The 18,603-nt window shown below is 43.3% G+C and overlaps 1 protein-coding gene and 1 long non-coding RNA gene across 30 annotated transcripts in view; both read right to left on the reverse strand.

Moving 5' to 3' along the window:
- Positions 1-3,554: 3,554 nt before the first annotated feature.
- The window catches only part of LOC118358462 (transport and Golgi organization 2 homolog), a 30,119-nt gene continuing 15,070 nt past the window's right edge, over positions 3,555-18,603 (reverse strand). The window contains exons 6-9 of the mRNA XM_035736324.2: positions 8,586-8,653; positions 8,220-8,370; positions 5,396-5,500; positions 3,555-4,780 (exon numbers count right to left, since the gene is read on the reverse strand). Of these exons, the coding sequence (XP_035592217.1) occupies positions 4,660-4,780; positions 5,396-5,500; positions 8,220-8,370; positions 8,586-8,653 (445 nt within the window). The 3' untranslated portion in view covers positions 3,555-4,659. The remainder of the gene's footprint in view (positions 4,781-5,395; positions 5,501-8,219; positions 8,371-8,585; positions 8,654-18,603) is intronic.
- On the reverse strand, positions 10,953-18,595 carry LOC118358463 (uncharacterized). 29 transcript variants are annotated; one of them, XR_008079041.1, is made up of 5 exons: positions 14,089-18,595; positions 13,775-13,843; positions 13,338-13,362; positions 11,821-12,489; positions 10,953-11,522 (listed from the first exon to the last, which is right to left on the reverse strand). It is a non-coding gene; the product is annotated as an uncharacterized LOC118358463 (long non-coding RNA). The 29 variants fall into 29 exon arrangements; XR_008079039.1 differs by having other exon boundaries at positions 11,821-12,514; XR_008079037.1 differs by having other exon boundaries at positions 13,729-13,843.

The following is an 18,603-nucleotide window of genomic DNA, read 5'->3' on the forward strand; positions in this document are numbered from 1 at the left end:
TTACAGTCAACTTAGTGTATGTAAACTTCTGACCCACTGGAATTGTGATACAGTGAATTATAAGTGAAATAATTTGTAAAATATTGTTGGAAAAATGACTTGTGTCATGCACAAAGTAGATGTCCTAACTGACTTGCCAAAATGATAGTCGGCTCAGACATGAGAGTAATGTGGCAGGGTCTACAGTCAATCACGGACTACAAAAACAAAACCAGCCCCGTCGCGGATCCCGATGTCTTGCTCCCAGACAAACTAAACAACTTCTTTGCTCGTTTTAAGGACAATACAGTGCCACCGACACGGTCTTCTACCAAAACCTGAGGACTCTCCTTCACATTTAAACGTGTTAACTCTCGCAAGGCTGCCGGCCCAGATGGCATCCCTAGCCGCGTCCTCAGAGCATGCGCAGACCAGCTGGCTGGTGTGTTTACGGACATATTCAATCAATACCAATCCTAGTCTGCTGTTCCCACATGCTTCAAGAGGGCCACCATTGTTCCTGTTCCCAAGAAAGCTAAGGTAACTGAGCTAAACGACTTTCACTTCCGTCATCATGAAGTGCTTTGAGAGACTAGTCAAGGATACCTATGTAAGAATGCTGTTCATCTACTACAGCTCAGCATTTAACACCATAGTACCCTCCAAACTCGTCCTGGACTTTCTGACGGGCCGCCCCCAGGTGGTGAGGGTAGGAAACAACATCTCTACCCCGCTGATCCTCAACACTGGGGCCCCACAAGGGTGCATTCTCAGCCCTCTCCTGTACTCCCTGTTCACCCATAACTGCTTGGCCATGCTCGTCTCCAACTCAATCATCAAGTTTGCAGACGACACTACAGTGGTAGGCTTGATTACCAACAACGACGAGATGGCCTACAGGGAAGAGGTGAGGGTCCTCAGAGTGTGGTGTCAGGAAAACAACCTCTCACTCAACATCAATAAAACAAAGGAGATGATCGTGGACTTCAGGAAACAGCAGAGGGAGCACCCCCCATCCGCATCGACGGGACAGTAGTGGAGAAGGTGGAAAGTTTTATGTGCCTCGGCGTACACATCACGGGCAAACTGAAATGGCCACCCACACAAACAGCGTGGTGAAGAAGGCGCAACAGCGTCTCTTCAACCTCAGCAGGCTGAAGAAATTTGACTTGTCACCAAAACCACTCACAAACTTTTACAGATGCACAATCGAGAGCATCCTGTCGGGCTGTATCACCGCCTGGTACGGCAACTGCTCCGCCCACAACTGCAAGGCTCTCCAGAGGGTAGTGAGGTCTGCACAACGCATCAACGGGGGCAAACTACCTGCCCTACAAGACACCAACACCACCCGATGTCACAGGAAGGCCAAAAAGATAATCAAGGACAACAACCATCCGAGCCACTGCCTGTTCACCCCGCTATCATCCAGAAGGCAAGGTTAGTACAGGTGCATCAAAGCGGGGACCGAGAAACTGAAAAACAGCTTCTATCCCATCAGACAGTAAAACAGCCATCACTAAGATTGAGTGGCTGCTGCCAACATACTGACTCAAATCTCTAGCCACTTTAATAATAAAAAATTGGATGTAATAAATGTTTCACTAATCACTTCAAACAATGCCACTTTATATAATGTTTACATACCCTACATTACTCATCTCATATGTATATACTGTACACTATACCATCTACTGCATCTTGCATATGCCGTTCGGCCTTCCATATATTTATATGTACACATTCTTATTCATTCCTTAAACTTGTGTGTATAAGGTAGTTGTTGTGAAATTGTTAGATTACTTGTTAGATATTACTGCATGGTCGGAACTAGAAGCACAAGCATTTCGCTACACTAGCATTAACATCTGCTAACCATGTGTAAGTGACCAATAAAATTGGATTTGATTTGATACTACTTCACTGTCAGAGCTGGAAGCAAAAGCATTTCGCTACACCCGCAATAACATCTGCTAATCACGTGTATGTAACCAATAAAATTAGATTTCATTTGATTCAGGTCTCTCCAGACATGTTTGATCGAGTTCAAGTCCGGGCTCTGGCTGGGCCACTCAAGGACATTCAGAGACTTGTTCGGAAGTCACTCCTGCGTTGTCTTTGCTGTTGTCCTGTTGGAAGGTGAACCCTCACCCCAGTCTAAGGTTCTGAGCCCTCTGGAGCAGGTTTTCTTCAAGGACCTCTCTGTACTTTGCTCCGTTCATCTTTGCCTCGATCTAGACTAGTCCTTCAGTCCCTGCCGCTGAAAAACATCCCCACAGCATGATGCTGCCACCACCATGCTTCACCTTAGGGATGGTGCCTGGATTTCCTCTGGACGTGATGCTTGGCATTCAGGCCAAAGAGTTCAATCTTTGAGAGAAGAGTCTCTGGGTGCCTTTTGGCAAACTCCAAGCGGGCTGTTGTGTGCCTTTTACTGAGGAGTGGCTTCTGTCTGGCCACTCTACCATAAATGCCTGATTGGTTGAGTGCTGCAGAAATGTTTGTCTTTCTGGAATGTTCTCCCATCTCCACAGAGTAACTCTGGAGCTGTCAGAGTGACCATCGGGTTCTTGGTCACCTCCCTGACCAAGGCCCTTCACCCCCGATTGCTTAGTTTGGTCGGGTGGCCAACACTAATTAGAGTTTTGGTAGTTCCAACCTTCTTCCAGTTAAGAATGATGGAGGCCACTGTGTTCTTGGGGACCTTCAATGCTGCAGACATTTTTTGGTACCCTTCCCTAGATCTGTGCCTTGACACAATCCTGTCTCGGAGCTCTATGGACAATTCCTTCGACCTCATGGCTTGGCTTTTGCTCTGGCATGCACTGTCAACTGTGGGACCTTATATGGACAGGTGTGTGCCTTTCCAAATCATGTCCAATCAATTGAATTTACCACAGTTAGACTCCAGTGAAGTTGTAGAAACATCTCAAGGATGACCAATGGAAACAGGATGCACATGAGCTCAATTTCGAGTCTCATAGCTAAGGGTCTGAACACTTATGTAAATAAGGTATGTTTTTAAAAATACTTCATAACATTTGCAAAACATTTTACTTATTTAATCAATTGTAGAATAAGGCTGTATGTAACATAATAAAATATGGAAAAAGTCAAGGGGTCTGAATACTTTCCGAAGGCACTGTAAAAGCTATGAAATTGTTGCATGTGTTTAGATTTTTGTTCAGTATATAAACATCAAAATTGCAATGACCACAGCTTATTCAGCTACCAACCATACACCAACATTGCTTTTTTAAATGTATATATTATTATTTTGTACCTTTATTTAACTAGGCAATTCAGATAAGAACAAATTCTTATTTACAATGACAGCCAACCCCGGGTTAATTGTGTGCCACCCTATGGGACTCCCAATCACAGCCGGACGTGATGCAGCCTCGATTTGAACCAGGGACTGCAGTGACACCTCTTGCACTGAGGTACAGTGCCGTTGACCGATGCGCCACTCAGGAATCTGACAAGTTAAGAAGCTTGTGATTGTCTAATAAAACTGGCTGATTAGATATTCTTGAAAGAATACTATACATTTGCAATATAGACTGAGTTTATAATACAGATGAAAAAGTACTTTATTCACAAATGATTTCAAGACAACAGTGACATGGTAAACAGGGGTTTCTATACTTCTATGGATACCTGAGGTCAGTTACAAAAAAACACTGGTATCCTCGATGCTACACATCAACACACAAAACTTGAAACTGTCATTACAATTTGTGAGAGTAACGGACTGTTATACATAGAGAAAAAGTGGGTAAGAACCACAGAACACTGAAGGTGTGAGTGACAAAATGAATTCTTTCAGTTATTTCACAGCAAGGCAACCTGTTCTCCTATGCAGTATGTGGAACAAGGCAGAAAATATAAAAAGAAAAACACTGCTTAAAATTTAGAAAAAACATTTAAAGTCCTTTCCTCTGTGTTTTACTTGTAACTAGCAAACCTGGATCACAAAGTCAAAATCCAGTGCAATGATAATTATTATAGTACAAGGCAGGCTGTCGTAATACACCTTCATAATTATGTCACAGGAAAGTTATAACACCTGAGATGAACATTTAGGAAATCAAACCTGTCATTATTTGTACAGCTTTTTATACATAGGTGATGGCTGGTGCTGCTTCTATGAGTGTTACCATTTTACACTCTTGAGATGCAAACCAACTCACCTAGAAGATGGCAGTCTGAGGCACGAAGCTAGAAATTACTTTTCAACCTTTTAGTTCTCGTCTTTCTCAGCAATCGAGTGCTGAGTAAATAGATGCAATGTGAAATGTAAAAAATGTCTTTTAGTTTGTTAAATTAAATTTGTTCTTTGGCAATAAAACCACTTAAGCACACAATTCAAAATCTTTTAATGACAACAGCAAGTTCTTTGATATAATTTAAGATGAAATAACACCCATAATATATGATTTAATAAATTCCCACATTTATATGTCTAAGCCAAGCTAAAATATATTTCCCAAAGGCAATTACTTGACAAATGCAAATCAAACTCTTTCCAAACAAGTGCCATAATTTCAAGCTCTCCCACCACCATTTTAAGTGGAAAAAGGAAAATGTTCATTCCACTACGGTGTAGCCAGAACTTGCTGTGGGAGGATGGATAGGAGGAGGGATGCAGAAAGGCACAGTGTAATTCCCACAAAGCCATCAGTCCTTGAGTTTGAACTGGAAAGAGCTTGTGCTCCATTGGCTGATGTCACAGTTGAGCATGGTGCGCTCTGTGAAGGTCACGTTCCCTGATGAGTCTATGAGGATAATGGTATTGGTCCTGAAAAAGGCAGAAATACACAAAACATCAGATAAATAGAGGGGTGAAACGAGATTAGGGTCGTATGCATGTTAAATACGGGGAAAACTCATATTGTGATGCTGAGGAAGAGCTCTCTAATCACCTTTCATTATCAGACTAGACTGGAGGCCAGGGGCATGCTGGTTATAGATGAGATTATATGCACTAGGAGCTTATGATGTATGGTACGTAATTATTATGCAGCAACAGAGCTAAACGGACGGAAACAGAAAGGTACTAACTGGATTTGTCCAATAAGAAAATAATTTGTTGCAAAACGTCTGCCGTTTGCTAGGGTGCGCACTAATGAAGATGACCATGGATTTGTCAAATAAGAACCAATTGTTTTCATTTTCCTCTGTGCCCTATGAGTATGTCCCTGCTTTTAAACCCCACAAGCACAGCCCTCACCTCTGATGGCAGGCACAGCATGACAAATGGGGGAGCCAATTGGTGGGACTGGGAGCACAGATTTAAATAAGAACACTAGGTTGGATATTGGCAAGGTTTATCACAAAAGACACTCTGGTATTATATTGTATCTCTAGGAGTCTGGCCTAGTTAATTGGTGTCATGGACTGGGAGGACTCTGACCTTGTGCCATAATGCGGGGATCGAACACACACGGAGGACAGGACCCTCAGCATGGGGCTGCTGTAACCTTCACCCTGGCTCTCCTGAGCCGGGTCAGGAGTGTTCCTAAAGAATAAAAAAAGAAACCGTTCTCACTCAATCCTCCTCAGACTGTCAGAGATTTGGAACAGAAAGGGGTGTACCTTCAGAAAAGACACGGTTCTCAACTTCTCCCTCAAACCTCATGACTTAAGAGTTTTGGATTGGAACGAATTGGAAAAAAGTACAACTATTTAGCCCAACTTCAGTGTTACCAGGTGCATGGAGAAAAACAGAACAGAACGTTTCTACTGAACTGAAAGTTTCAAAAACTACTTATATAATAGGACATACATTTCAGCACTACATAGTACACATTGTGGAACTGATAAACCAATAAGAGAGTAAGGTAGGCGTAGTCTGTGGAGAGCAAAAGTTAACTGATTAAAAGTGTTGCAATTAATTCAACATAAAAGCGCAAGATTCCAACAACAGCAGTGTACTATTTTCCTAATTGCAAATTCATGTAATGTGTGCAGGACTCCAGTGGGGCAAAAAAGTATTTATTCAGCCACCAATTGTGCAAGTTCTCCCACTTAAAAAGATGAGAGAGGCCTGTAATTTTCATCATAGGTACACTTCAACTATGACAGACAAAATGAGAAAAAAAAATCCAAAATACCAGTAACAGTGTGTGAAAACCTTGTCAAACGTTTTCTGTAAGTCTTCACCTCTGTCATTGCCAACAAAGGGTATATAACAAAGTATTGAGAAACTTTTGTTATTGACCAAATACTTATTTTCCACCATAATTTGCTAATAAATTCATTAAAAATCTTACAATGTGATTTTCTGGATTTTTTGTCTGTCATAGTTGAAGTGTACCTATGATGAACATTACAGGCCTCTCATCTTTTTAAGTGGGAGAACTTACACAATTTGGTGGCTGACTAAATACTTTTTTGCCCCACTGTATATGTTCTCTTAGTCAAGTAGTGTTCACGTTTGATCCCCATGTAGCCATGTTGAATGTCCACCTGTGGTACTTGCAAACCAACAATGAGTAAGTGTATTTATAGCCTTAATAAATATGCAGAAGTGTAACCCTCAGACACATTTACATGTCCTTGTAAGTTACTCCCAAATATCTTACGAGTGACAATCAAAGGTTTGGACACATACTCATTCAAGGGTTTTTCTTTATTTTTACATTGTAGAATAATAGTGAAGACATCAAAACTATGAAATAACACATATGGAATCATGTAGTAACCCCCCAAAAAGTGTTAAACAAATCTAAATATATTATATTAAATATATACCATCTTAATTGGGTTGAGGTCGGGGGATTGTGGAGGCCAGGTCATCTGATGCAGCACTCCATCACTCTCCTTCTTGGTCAAATAGCCCTTACACAGCCAGTTTCATAAGCGCTTGATGGTTTTTGCGACTGCACTAAAGAAACTTTGAAAGTTTAAAGGTTTCAAAATATCTTAAAGTAATGGACTGTTTCTCTTTGCTTATTTGAGCTATTCTTGCAATAATATGGACTTGGTATTTTACCAAATAGGGCTATCTTCTGTATTTTTTATATTTTTTTCATTTGACCCCTTTTTCGTGGTATCCAATTGTTTAGTAGCTACTATCTTGTCTCATCGCTACAACTCCCGTACGGGCTCGGGAGAGACGAAGGTTGAAAGTCATGCGTCCTCCGATACACAACCCAACCAAGCCGCACTGCTTCTTAACACAGTGCCATCCAACCCGGAAGCCAGCCGCGCCAATGTGTCGGAGGAAACACAGTGCACCTGGCAACCTTGGTTAGCTCGCACTGCCCGCCACAGGAGTCGCTGGTGCGCGATGAGACAAGGATTTCCCTACCGGCCAAACCCTCCCTAACCCGGACGATGCTAGGCCAATTGTGCGTTGCCCCACGGACCTCCCGGTCGCGGGTGGTTACGACAGAGCCTAGGTGCGAACCCAGAGTCTCTGGTGGCACAGCTGGTGCTGCAGTACAGCGCCCTTAACCACTGCGCCACCCAGGAGGCATCTTCTGTATTTTTTTATTTTTAATTTAATGTTTATTTATCTAAGCAAGTCAGTTAAGAACAAATTCTTATTTACAATGACGGCCTACCCCGGCCAAACCCTAACAACGCTGGTCCAATTGTGATACAGCCTGGAATCAAACCAGGGTCTGTAGTAACGCCTCTAGCACTGAGATGCAGTGCCTTAAGACGTTGCACTACTCGGGAGCCCATGGTACCACCCATACCTTGTCACAGCACAACTGTAGGCTCAAATGCATTAAGAAGGAAAGAAATTCCACAAGTGTTTAACAAGACACACCTGTTAATTGAAATGCATTCCAGGTGACTACCTCATGAAGCTGGTTGAGAGAATGCCAAGAGTGCGCAAAGCTGTCATCAAGGCAAAGGGTGGCTACTTTGAAGAATCTCAAATATATTTTGATTTGTTGAACACTTTTTTGGTTACGACATGATTCCAAATGTGTTATTTCATAGTTTTGAAGTCTTCACTATAATTCTAGAATGTAGAAAACAGTCAAAATAAAGAAAAACCCTTGAATGAGTAGGTGTCCAAACTTTTGACTGGTACTGTAGGTATATGTTTTAATGTAGATTATGCCATGTCACATTGACTGCTTCAAAATGTAAACTGAACTGCACATTGTGCAGGTGTGTGTGTGTCTTCATGTGTAGTGTTTTGAGTGTGCATGTATTGATGAAGAATTTACTGTGTTACATTAACTGTATTATTGATAGCGAGTGTCTGGTAAACTCACAGCTCCTCGTTGTTGAGGATGTTGAGCAGGTCCTGGACCAGAACCTCACAGGGCAAGGGTTGGTTCACTACACTGGTGAACAGTCTCTTCCCATGCTGCAGCTTCCTCCATGGGGTCTCCAACAGGGAGTTACTCAAACCATAGATTCCTGCTGGAGCAGACACACAGCATTGCTCGAGAACAGAGATTCCTACAAAACGTGCATGTTATCCTCCAAAACATGCACTCACATACAGAGGCATAGGCTCATAGTCAAAATCCTGCATGCTTGTATGGTTCAATGATATAATAATGTATAATTATATACACGCACGCACGCACACACACATTAATGCAAAAGCAATTCCACATGAAAGAAATGCAGACCTGGATTTAGATGGATGGGTTTGGTGTTGCCTCTGTTTCCATAGTAACACATAGTGTCTTCTTTGGCCCTGCATTGGACACCATAAGAGGAAATTACACATGCAAGTTGGTGACCGATTAAAGTTCCATTTAATCGTGAGGGTCATCCTTTATACAATTTGCTATTATTTCCTGTTCAGCTTTGCTTAGCAGCGATTAATGGAGCCACTGCATTTGTAAAGGAATTTGAAATGTCAAATAAAAACTAGACCATGGTAAATTGTAGCAATAGATGGCAATCAGATGAGCTGATTAAAAAAAATACACAAATAAATTAAACAGTAGGCCGTTGCAAATCGTCCTCCAGTCTAACTAGACCTCGAGTCTGTTTACATCTCTCCTGCCCTGGCTGAAAAAGAGATCCTACTTCTATTTGGAACGCTCTCCGACATGAAAGTCTTTTCAACTGCAGTACAGGAAAATGAATGAATCACAACCAAAAGAAGTGTTGAAAGTGAATTAATTGCCTTGTCAGTTATTTTTGACAGCCATCAGTAGCATCATGAGTCAAATGTGTAGACTGGTGCAACACTACATCAATATTTAACCTCCAGACTAGAACAAATCTAGATACCTGCTATGGCTCTGATCTGTGGAGTCAGTGGCCAGGGTCAAAAGTTAAATACATCAAAGTCTTAACTATTTCCTGTTTCCATCCCCAAGTTGCGCTTCTTCTAAAGAGCTATATAAGAGAGAAGATTACTCACCCGGCATGAGATTGAGACTTGTTTGATAATAACATCTATAAATAGCCATGGACAGAGGGACTGACAAAATCAAATGTCTGACATGAGGGGTTCCGCTGTCTGCTAAATGCTTATCCCTTCCAATTAATTAGAAGGTAATTTGCCTGTCCAAGCTTGTAAATTTGTTTATGCCGCAATAAGCAATTAAGCTGGGAAAAGAGTAGACCTTGCTCCTTTGCAAAGTGTATCTGTTTGTGTTACCATTTCTCATCTGGTGTAAATGTCCTAGGGCAGAGGCATTTTAAAAAGGCCAGTAAGTCAGTGTGCTAGTAAAATGGCTTGTGGGAAAATGATGAAAGCCATTTTAACATTACACCATCTTCAAATCAAACGATATCAAAGTCCAGCTGATGAAAGCCAAACCAGAATGATACAAAAACTTTTGGCAATGTAACTGCTGGTAACTACAGTAATGACAGAAACCATTTTGTTACTTTGTTGCATATTATCGTCTTGTAGCTTCCTTCCATGGGTACAATATTTGCAGCTTCACTGTCTGTTGACGACTCGGTTTTGATACTCTTCTTCACAAATAACCCCTCTCTTGATATGTATATACAACTGCAAACCTACAGAGAGGTGGCCAAATAGTGCTTTGGGCTCATTGGGCTGGGGAGAGAAGGAGATATTTGTGAAGATTACACTCAGTCCCAACCCAGACAAACACTCACATACTGTTTGGACACATTGAAGTCGAAGCTCAATAGTCTCACCCAAAAGCACAATGGAAAGAAGTATTTCTGATATTCTTGCCAGAGTGTGTGGATATCAAAACCTCATCATTTCTGCTGCATGGAGATTTGAGTTGAGGAAACCATGGTAAGTGGCAGCTAGCACTGGGCAGCGTGAACAAACCAACGGGAAGAGAACGTTCTGTGTGAAGCTTTAGAAACAGCACTTTGAAGATCTAGCAGGCCAGAATGATAATCCCCATAATGGATAGTATATGTATTTAAATTGAATGCAGTCCATTATTCTGAAGTGTTTAAGTAGTGCCTTATTTTGCTCCTTGCTGCTGTGCCGAGCTTGCTGATGTTTTTGACATTGGTTGAATGGGCATTTATAACCATCAGTGGAGTCGGGGGAGGGAGGTATCTACGCAAGTCCAAGGGTAAACTATTTCTCTGATGCAGTTTTATGCATTTCATGATGCAAGTTGAGCCACAGGGCTAAACAGCTGACTGTATAGCCAGCAGCTCTTCTACCAACAGAAAGACAGCAGCTCTAATCCCAACAGAAAGACAACAGCTCTAATCCCAACAACAAGACACTTATAGCAACATCTGATCTGACCGTCACGTCCTAGTTCCTCCGTGAACAGCCATACCTAGTTCCTCCGTGAACAGCCATACCTAGTTCCTCCGTGAACAGCCATACCTAGTTCCTCCGTGAACAGCCATACCTAGTTCCTCCGTGAACAGCCATACCTAGTTCCTCCGTGAACAGCCATACCTAGTTCCTCCGTGAACAGCCATACCTAGTTCCTCCGTGAACAGCCATACATAGTTCCTCCGTGAACAGCCATACATAGTTCCTCCGTGAACAGCCATACCTAGTTCCTCCGTGAACAGCCATACATAGTTCCTCCGTGAACAGCCATACATAGTTCCTCCGTGAACAGCCATACATAGTTCTTCCGTGATCAGCCATACATAGTTCCTCCGTGATCAGCCATACATAGTTCCTCCGTGAACAGCCATACATAGTTCCTCCGTGATCAGCCATACCTAGTTCCTCCGTGATCAGCCATACCTAGTTCCTCCGTGAACAGCCATACCTAGTTCCTCCGTGAACAGCCATACATAGTTCCTCTGTGATCAGCCATACATAGTTCCTCTGTGATCAGCCATACCTAGTTCCTCTGTGAACAGCCATACCTAGTTCCTCTGTGAACAGCCATACCTAGTTCCTCCGTGAACAGCCATACCTAGTTCCTCCGTGAACAGCCATACATAGTTCCTCCGTGAACAGCCATACATAGTTCCTCCGTGAACAGCCATACATAGTTCCTCCGTGAACAGCCATACATAGTTCCTCCGTGAACAGCCATACATAGTTCCTCCGTGAACAGCCATACATAGTTCCTCCGTGAACAGCCATACATAGTTCCTCCGTGAACAGCCATACATAGTTCCTCCGTGAACAGCCATACCTAGTTCCTCTGTGAACAGCCATACATAGTTCCTCTGTGATCAGCCATACCTAGTTCCTCTGTGATCAGCCATACCTAGTTCCTCCGTGAACAGCCATACATAGTTCCTCCGTGAACAGCCATACCTAGTTCCTCTGTGAACAGCCATACCTAGTTCCTCTGAACAGCCATACCTAGTTCCTCTGTGATCAGCCATACCTAGTTCCTCCGTGAACATCCATACCTAGTTCCTCCGTGAACAGCCATACCTAGTTCCTCCGTGAACAGCCATACCTAGTTCCTCCGTGAACAGCCATACATAGTTCCTCCGTGAACAGCCATACATAGTTCCTCCGTGAACAGCCATACATAGTTCCTCCGTGAACAGCCATACATAGTTCCTCCGTGAACAGCCATACCTAGTTCCTCCGTGAACAGCCATACCTAGTTCCTCCGTGAACAGCCATACCTAGTTCCTCCGTGAACAGCCATACCTAGTTCCTCTGTGAACAGCCATACCTAGTTCCTCTGTGAACAGCCATACCTAGTTCCTCCGTGATCAGCCATACCTAGTTCCTCTGTGATCAGCCATACCTAGTTCCTCTGTGAACATCCATACCTAGTTCCTCTGTGAACATCCATACCTAGTTCCTCCGTGAACAGCCATACCTAGTTCCTCCGTGAACATCCATACCTAGTTCCTCCGTGATCAGCCATACCTAGTTCCTCCGTGAACAGCCATACCTAGTTCCTCCGTGAACAGCCATACCTAGTTCCTCTGTGAACATCCATACCTAGTTCCTCTGTGAACAGCCATACCTAGTTCCTCTTAACAGCCATACCTAGTTCCTCTGAACAGCCATACCTAGTTCCTCTTAACAGCCATACCTAGTTCCTCTGTGAACAGCCATACCTAGTTCCTCTGTGAACAGCCATACCTAGTTCCTCTGTGAACAGCCATACCTAGTTCCTCTGTGAACAGCCATACCTAGTTCCTCTGTGAACAGCCATACCTAGCTCCTCCGTGAACAGCCATACCTAGTTCCTCCGTGAACAGCCATACCTAGTTCCTCCGTGAACAGCCATACATAGTTCCTCCGTGAACAGCCATACCTAGTTCCTCCGTGAACAGCCATACCTAGTTCCTCCGTGAACAGCCATACATAGTTCCTCCGTGAACAGCCATACATAGTTCCTCCGTGAACAGCCATACATAGTTCCTCCGTGAACAGTTCCTCCGTGAACAGCCATACATAGTTCCTCCGTGAACAGCCATACATAGTTCCTCCGTGAACAGCCATACATAGTTCCTCCGTGAACAGCCATACCTAGTTCCTCCGTGAACAGCTTCCTCCGTGAACAGCCATACATAGTTCCTCCGTGAACAGTTCCTCCGTGAACAGCCATACCTAGTTCCGTCAGCCATACATAGTTCCTCCGAACAGCCATACCTAGTTCCTCCGTGAACAGCCATACCTAGTTCCTCTGTGAACAGCCATACCTAGTTCCTCTGTGAACAGCCATACATAGTTCCTCCGTGAACAGCCATACCTAGTTCCTCCGTGAACAGCCATAGTTCCTCCGTGATAGTTCCTCCGTGAACAGCCATACCTAGTTCCTCCGTGAACAGCCATACCTAGTTCCTCTGTGAACAGCCATACCTAGTTCCTCTGTGAACAGCCATACCTAGTTCCTCTGTGAACAGCCATACATAGTTCCTCCGTGAACAGCCATACCTAGTTCCTCCGTGAACAGCCATACCTAGTTCCTCCGTGAACAGCCATACCTAGTTCCTCCGTGAACAGCCATACCTAGTTCCTCCGTGAACAGCCATACCTAGTTCCTCCGTGAACAGCCATACCTAGTTCCTCTGAACAGCCATACATAGTTCCTCTGTGAACAGCCATACATAGTTCCTCTGTGAACAGCCATACCTAGTTCCTCTGTGAACAGCCATACCTAGTTCCTCTGTGAACAGCCATACCTAGTTCCTCTGTGAACAGCCATACCTAGTTCCTCTGTGAACAGCCATACCTAGTTCCTCTGTGAACAGCCATACATAGTTCCTCTGTGAACAGCCATACCTAGTTCCTCTGTGAACAGCCATACCTAGTTCCTCCGTGAACAGCCATACCTTCCTCTGAACAGCCATACCTAGTTCCTCCGTGAACAGCCATACCTAGTTCCTCCGTGAACAGCCATACCTAGTTCCTCTGAACAGACATACCTAGTTCCTCTGAACAGCCATACCTAGTTCCTCTGAACAGCCATACCTAGTTCCTCTGAACAGCCATACCTAGTTCCTCTGAACAGCCATACCTAGTTCCTCTGAACAGCCATACCTAGTTCCTCTGTGAACAGCCATACATAGTTCCTCTGTGAACAGCCATACATAGTTCCTCTGTGAACAGCCATCAGCCTCCGTGAACAGCCATACCTAGTTCCTCTGTGAACAGCCATACAGTTCCTCTGAAAATACTTTCCTCTGTGAACAGCCATACCTAATGGAACAGCCATACCTAGTTCCTCAGGTTCCTCTGTGAACAGCCATACCTAAACAGCCATTAGTTCCTCTGAACAGCCATACCTAGTTCCTCTGAACAGCCATACCTAGTTCCTCTGAACAGCCATACCTAGTTCCTCTGTGAACAAAGAAAAGTCAGTCAACTTCAGCTGTGTTAAGGAAAAAACTTAAAACTTAATGGAATCTCCCAGGTCAACTCAAATTGCCTGTATATAATCAGAATACCATTACAACATCTTGTTAAATTAGACAAAGTAGCTGAAAGGTGAAGGGATGCAGAGCAGGTGCTTTTTGAACACTGCCGATTTCCAAACATGGTCCCAAACATTTCAGAGCCAAAATGAACTTACTTCATTTAAGGCATCTGGTTTAACACATGGGCACTGAAGAGCCATTCCATGCTCTAGATGCAGAGCTCAGCTAAGTAACTCATTTGTTTTTGCTTTAGCTGAGGATAGGATACTGCCTTTGGGCGAGACTAAGAGAATATGTATTACTGTTACTCACCAAAATTAAATGGACCATACACCACGGAAACCATCCGAGAAATGCTGTTGATCTACTAATCTGATCTACTGCTGTTTTCCTTCTTAAAGGAAAAACAAAAAAAAACAGCCAAAAACTACACCAGTTTCAGACCACACTAACAACCCAATTTATAAAACGTGTGGGAGAATGTATACTTTAAATGTATGCTGAATTCGGCTGGGTATTAGGAAGGCTCAGGAACGCTGGAATTGCATTGTGGGATGTCATGAGATGACAGTTAATAGTCTGACGGAGTCTTTCCTCCTGAATAAAGGGATAATCTTCTACCACCACAGTCTTGAATGAATAAATATGACGGCTGCTTGGCTGTCAGTGCTATAAAAACAAAGAGTCGCACACTCCATAAATATAACCTCCCAGTATTGGGTAAAAACAAAACACCGACGTTTCGGCATCAATGTGCCTTCTTCAGGGTCAGTGCTAACAACATTAAATTGAGGGCATTTGAGAAAAAAAAAGTTGAGAGATGATACACTAGAAATATTCATCTTTAGTTCCGCCAAGGCTCAGTCAGAGAGGAAACAAATGCATGCAAAGTCATCAACTGAATTGAAAGAATGCAAACCCATCGACAGAGCTATGGATTATTAATCAAGGCAATATTGGTTTTTACAAGCAACATAATTAAGGGAAGGTGTAATATAAATCATGCCAATACAGATTTGAAGTTGGGAGATTAACATTTTTATTCAGTTGGGTGATAAATATACAAGTATATGCCTTTCCTATTAGTGCATCCCCGTGACGATGAGTATAAACATTATACAACAGGAAGAAATAGAGATGATGTTTAAAATGTCCGCCACACATCTTGTCCCACATCGCCATTCACCCCCAAATCATAAATCGTCACGTCATTGGTTAAGGATGGATTAGACATTCACTGATTGTAATACAGGGCCTCTGTGTGCAAGAGACAAGACGCAACTATCGTTTCAGGAAAAGAGCAGCCACAGACAGACAGTATTTCCTATGGGTTGTCTCTAACCAACACACATCACTGCTGTTTCACTGTGCAGAGGGGGGAAACTAATAGCTCTATAATGAGCCTTTATTAAAAAGGTCTACAAACAAATACATGACAGTCACAGCAGCTGCCATCCCTTGTCTGTTTTGTTATGGCGTTGCGTACCGTGGTGTCCCATCTGTCAGCATCTATACATCTAGTTGTGAGTCTACAGGAGGCTCCATAGGCCCAGGCAGACAGAGGGATGGAGTGATTCAGACCCAGAGCATACATCATCAAATAAACACATATTTCTTGTTGCTCTCTCTCAGCTGACATCTCATGTGTGTGTGTGTAAGTGCGTGTACATTTATAGTGGCAGTGATGTCTCCTTTCGTTAAATCTCTTACCGCAGGGGAAGCAGCCAAACATGGACAAAGTGCCTTTGGAAAGTATTCAGACCCCTTGACTTTTTCCACATTGTTACATTACAATCTTATTCTAAAATGGATTCAATAAAAAAATCCTCAGGAATCTACACACCATACGCCATAATCACAGGTTTTAGCAAATGTATTAAAAATTAAAAAACAGAAAAACCTTATATACTTAAGTATTCAGACCCTTTGCTATGAGACTTGAAATTGAGCTCAGGTGCATCCCGTTTCCATTGATCATCCTTGAGATGTTTCTACAACTTGACTGGATTCCACCTGTGGTAAATTTAATTGATTGGACATGACTTGAATAGGCACACACCTGTCCATATAAGGTCCCACAGTTGACAGTGCATGTCAGAGCAAAAACCAAGCCATGAGGTAAAAGGAATTGTCATAAGAGATCCGAGACAGGATTGTGTCAAGGCACAGATCTGGGGAAGGGTACCAAAAAATGTCTGTAGCATTAAAGCTCCCCAAGAACACAGTGGCCTTCATAATTTTTAAATGGAAGAAGTTTGGAACCACCAAGAGACTCTTCCTAGAATTGGCCGCCCAGCCAAACTGAGCAATCAGGGGAGAAGGGCCTTGGTCAGGGAGGTGACCAAGAACCCGATGGTCCCTCTGACAGAGCTCTAGAGTTCCTCTGTGGAGATAGGAGAAACCTTCCAGAAGGACAACCATCTCTGCAGCACTCCACCAATCAGGCCTTAGTGGTAGAGTGACCAGAGGGAAGCCACTCCTACGTAAAAGGCACATGACCACCATCTTGGAGTTTGCCAAAAGCACCTAAAGACTCTCAGACCATGCGAAACAAGATTCTCTGGTCTGATGAAACCAAGATTGAACTCTTTGGCCTGAATGCCAAGCATCACGCCTGGAGGAAACCAGGCACCATCCCTACGGTGAAGCATGGTGGTGGCAGCACAGGACAATGACCCTAAGGACACAGCCAAGACAACGCAGGAGTGGCTTCGGGACAAGTCTCTGATGTTTTCAGCGGCAGGGACTGGGAGACTAGTCTGGATCGAGGCAAAGATGAACAGAGCACAGAGAGAGATCATTGATGAGAACCTGCTCCAGAGCGTTCAGGACCTCAGACTGGGGCAAAGGTTAACCTTCCAACAGGACAATGACCCTAAGGACACAGCCAAGACAACACAGGAGTGGCTTCGGGACAAGTCTCTGAATGTCCTTGAGTGGCCCAGCCAGAGCCCGGACTTGAAAACCGATCGAACATCTCTGGAGACACTTGAAAATAGCTGCAACGCTCCCCATTCAACCTGAGAATGGGAGAAACACCCCAAATACAGGTGTGCCAAATACCCAAGGAGACTCGAGGCTGTAATCACTGCCAAAAAACAAAGTACTGAGTAAAAGGTCTGAATAATTATGTAAATGTGTTATTTTGTGTTTAACTTTTTTTTGCTTTGTTATTATGGGGTATTGTGTATAGATTGATGAGGGGGAAAAAACGATCGAATAGATTTAGAATAAGGGTGTAATCTGAATCTGAAGGGGTCTGAATACTTCCCGAAAGCACCGTAACTCCTGTTCTTAATGAGGTCATTTGCATTCGTGAATAGCTTTGCTGTTACAACACCACAAAACACGACCTGCTGAGATCTACCTGCTATAATAAGCGCAATGCATTTAGAGAATGGAGAGAAGCTTTCGAAGGAGAGAAAATAAAAATATCTGAAAACAACGGAGGAGGGGGATTAAAGGGGGGAGTTGCTCTCATTCCTTGCCGTTCCTGCCCTAGGCCATGTGAGCAGGATATATAAGGAAGGACCCCTTGACTACAGGGAGAACTCTGCATCCCCCAGCAGGAAGTGGGAAAAGTTGTTCCTAATCCCCCTGACCTCCAAAATGAGACCTAGAACCCTGTTGCCATGCCAATGGCATGTCTATAAATCCCTGTTCATGACAGCTGTCTTAGCTTCAGCAGGTTCCAGTTAGGTTTTTCTCTAGTCTACGACGCAAGTCCATCAAATTAAATCACGCCTGTCTGCTGCAGAGAATGAGAGAAAACAGAAAGGGAGTGGACAAAGTTAGCTACTTTTAACATTGTCTGGGTTCCCTTTTTCAAAAAATCTCAGAGCTTTTGACTCACCCTCATAAGTCAGGCTGGTAAAGAAAAAAATTAACATGTGTTCTCTCAGAATTCTAATGATGGTCCCTTCAGCTCAAGGTTTCTTCTGTGTGTGAAGATAGGGAGACTGATAAAACGTTGTGTGTGTGTGTGTGAGAGAGAGAGAGTGTGAGAGAGTGGGTGGCTATAGCTTATGCCTTTTATTCAGAGAGAACACATGTACAGAAACTTATTATACCCAGTGTCAAATCCACTCCTAGCCCTAGACACGTCATGGAGGTTTGGAAAGGAATAGACAGGTATAAGCAGTTTAGAAATAGCTACACGTTAACGTCTGACAGGCTAGGTGGAAAATCCTCTGAGAACTATGTGCCTTGGGCTAGAGGTCGAATTGCATGTCTTGGCTATACCTTAGGAAATGAAATAATAGAGACAGCATTGTCAATCAGTCCTATAAGGAAGTGGGCATTGATTGGTATGGCCAAACCTCAGCGGAAATATTAATCAACCCATCCCATGTTCTCTAGTTTTGATCAGTCTGCACAAACCCT

This window comes from Oncorhynchus keta, chromosome 25, assembly GCF_023373465.1.
Source record: "Oncorhynchus keta strain PuntledgeMale-10-30-2019 chromosome 25, Oket_V2, whole genome shotgun sequence".
In the NCBI taxonomy this organism is placed as follows: Eukaryota; Metazoa; Chordata; class Actinopteri; order Salmoniformes; family Salmonidae; genus Oncorhynchus; species Oncorhynchus keta.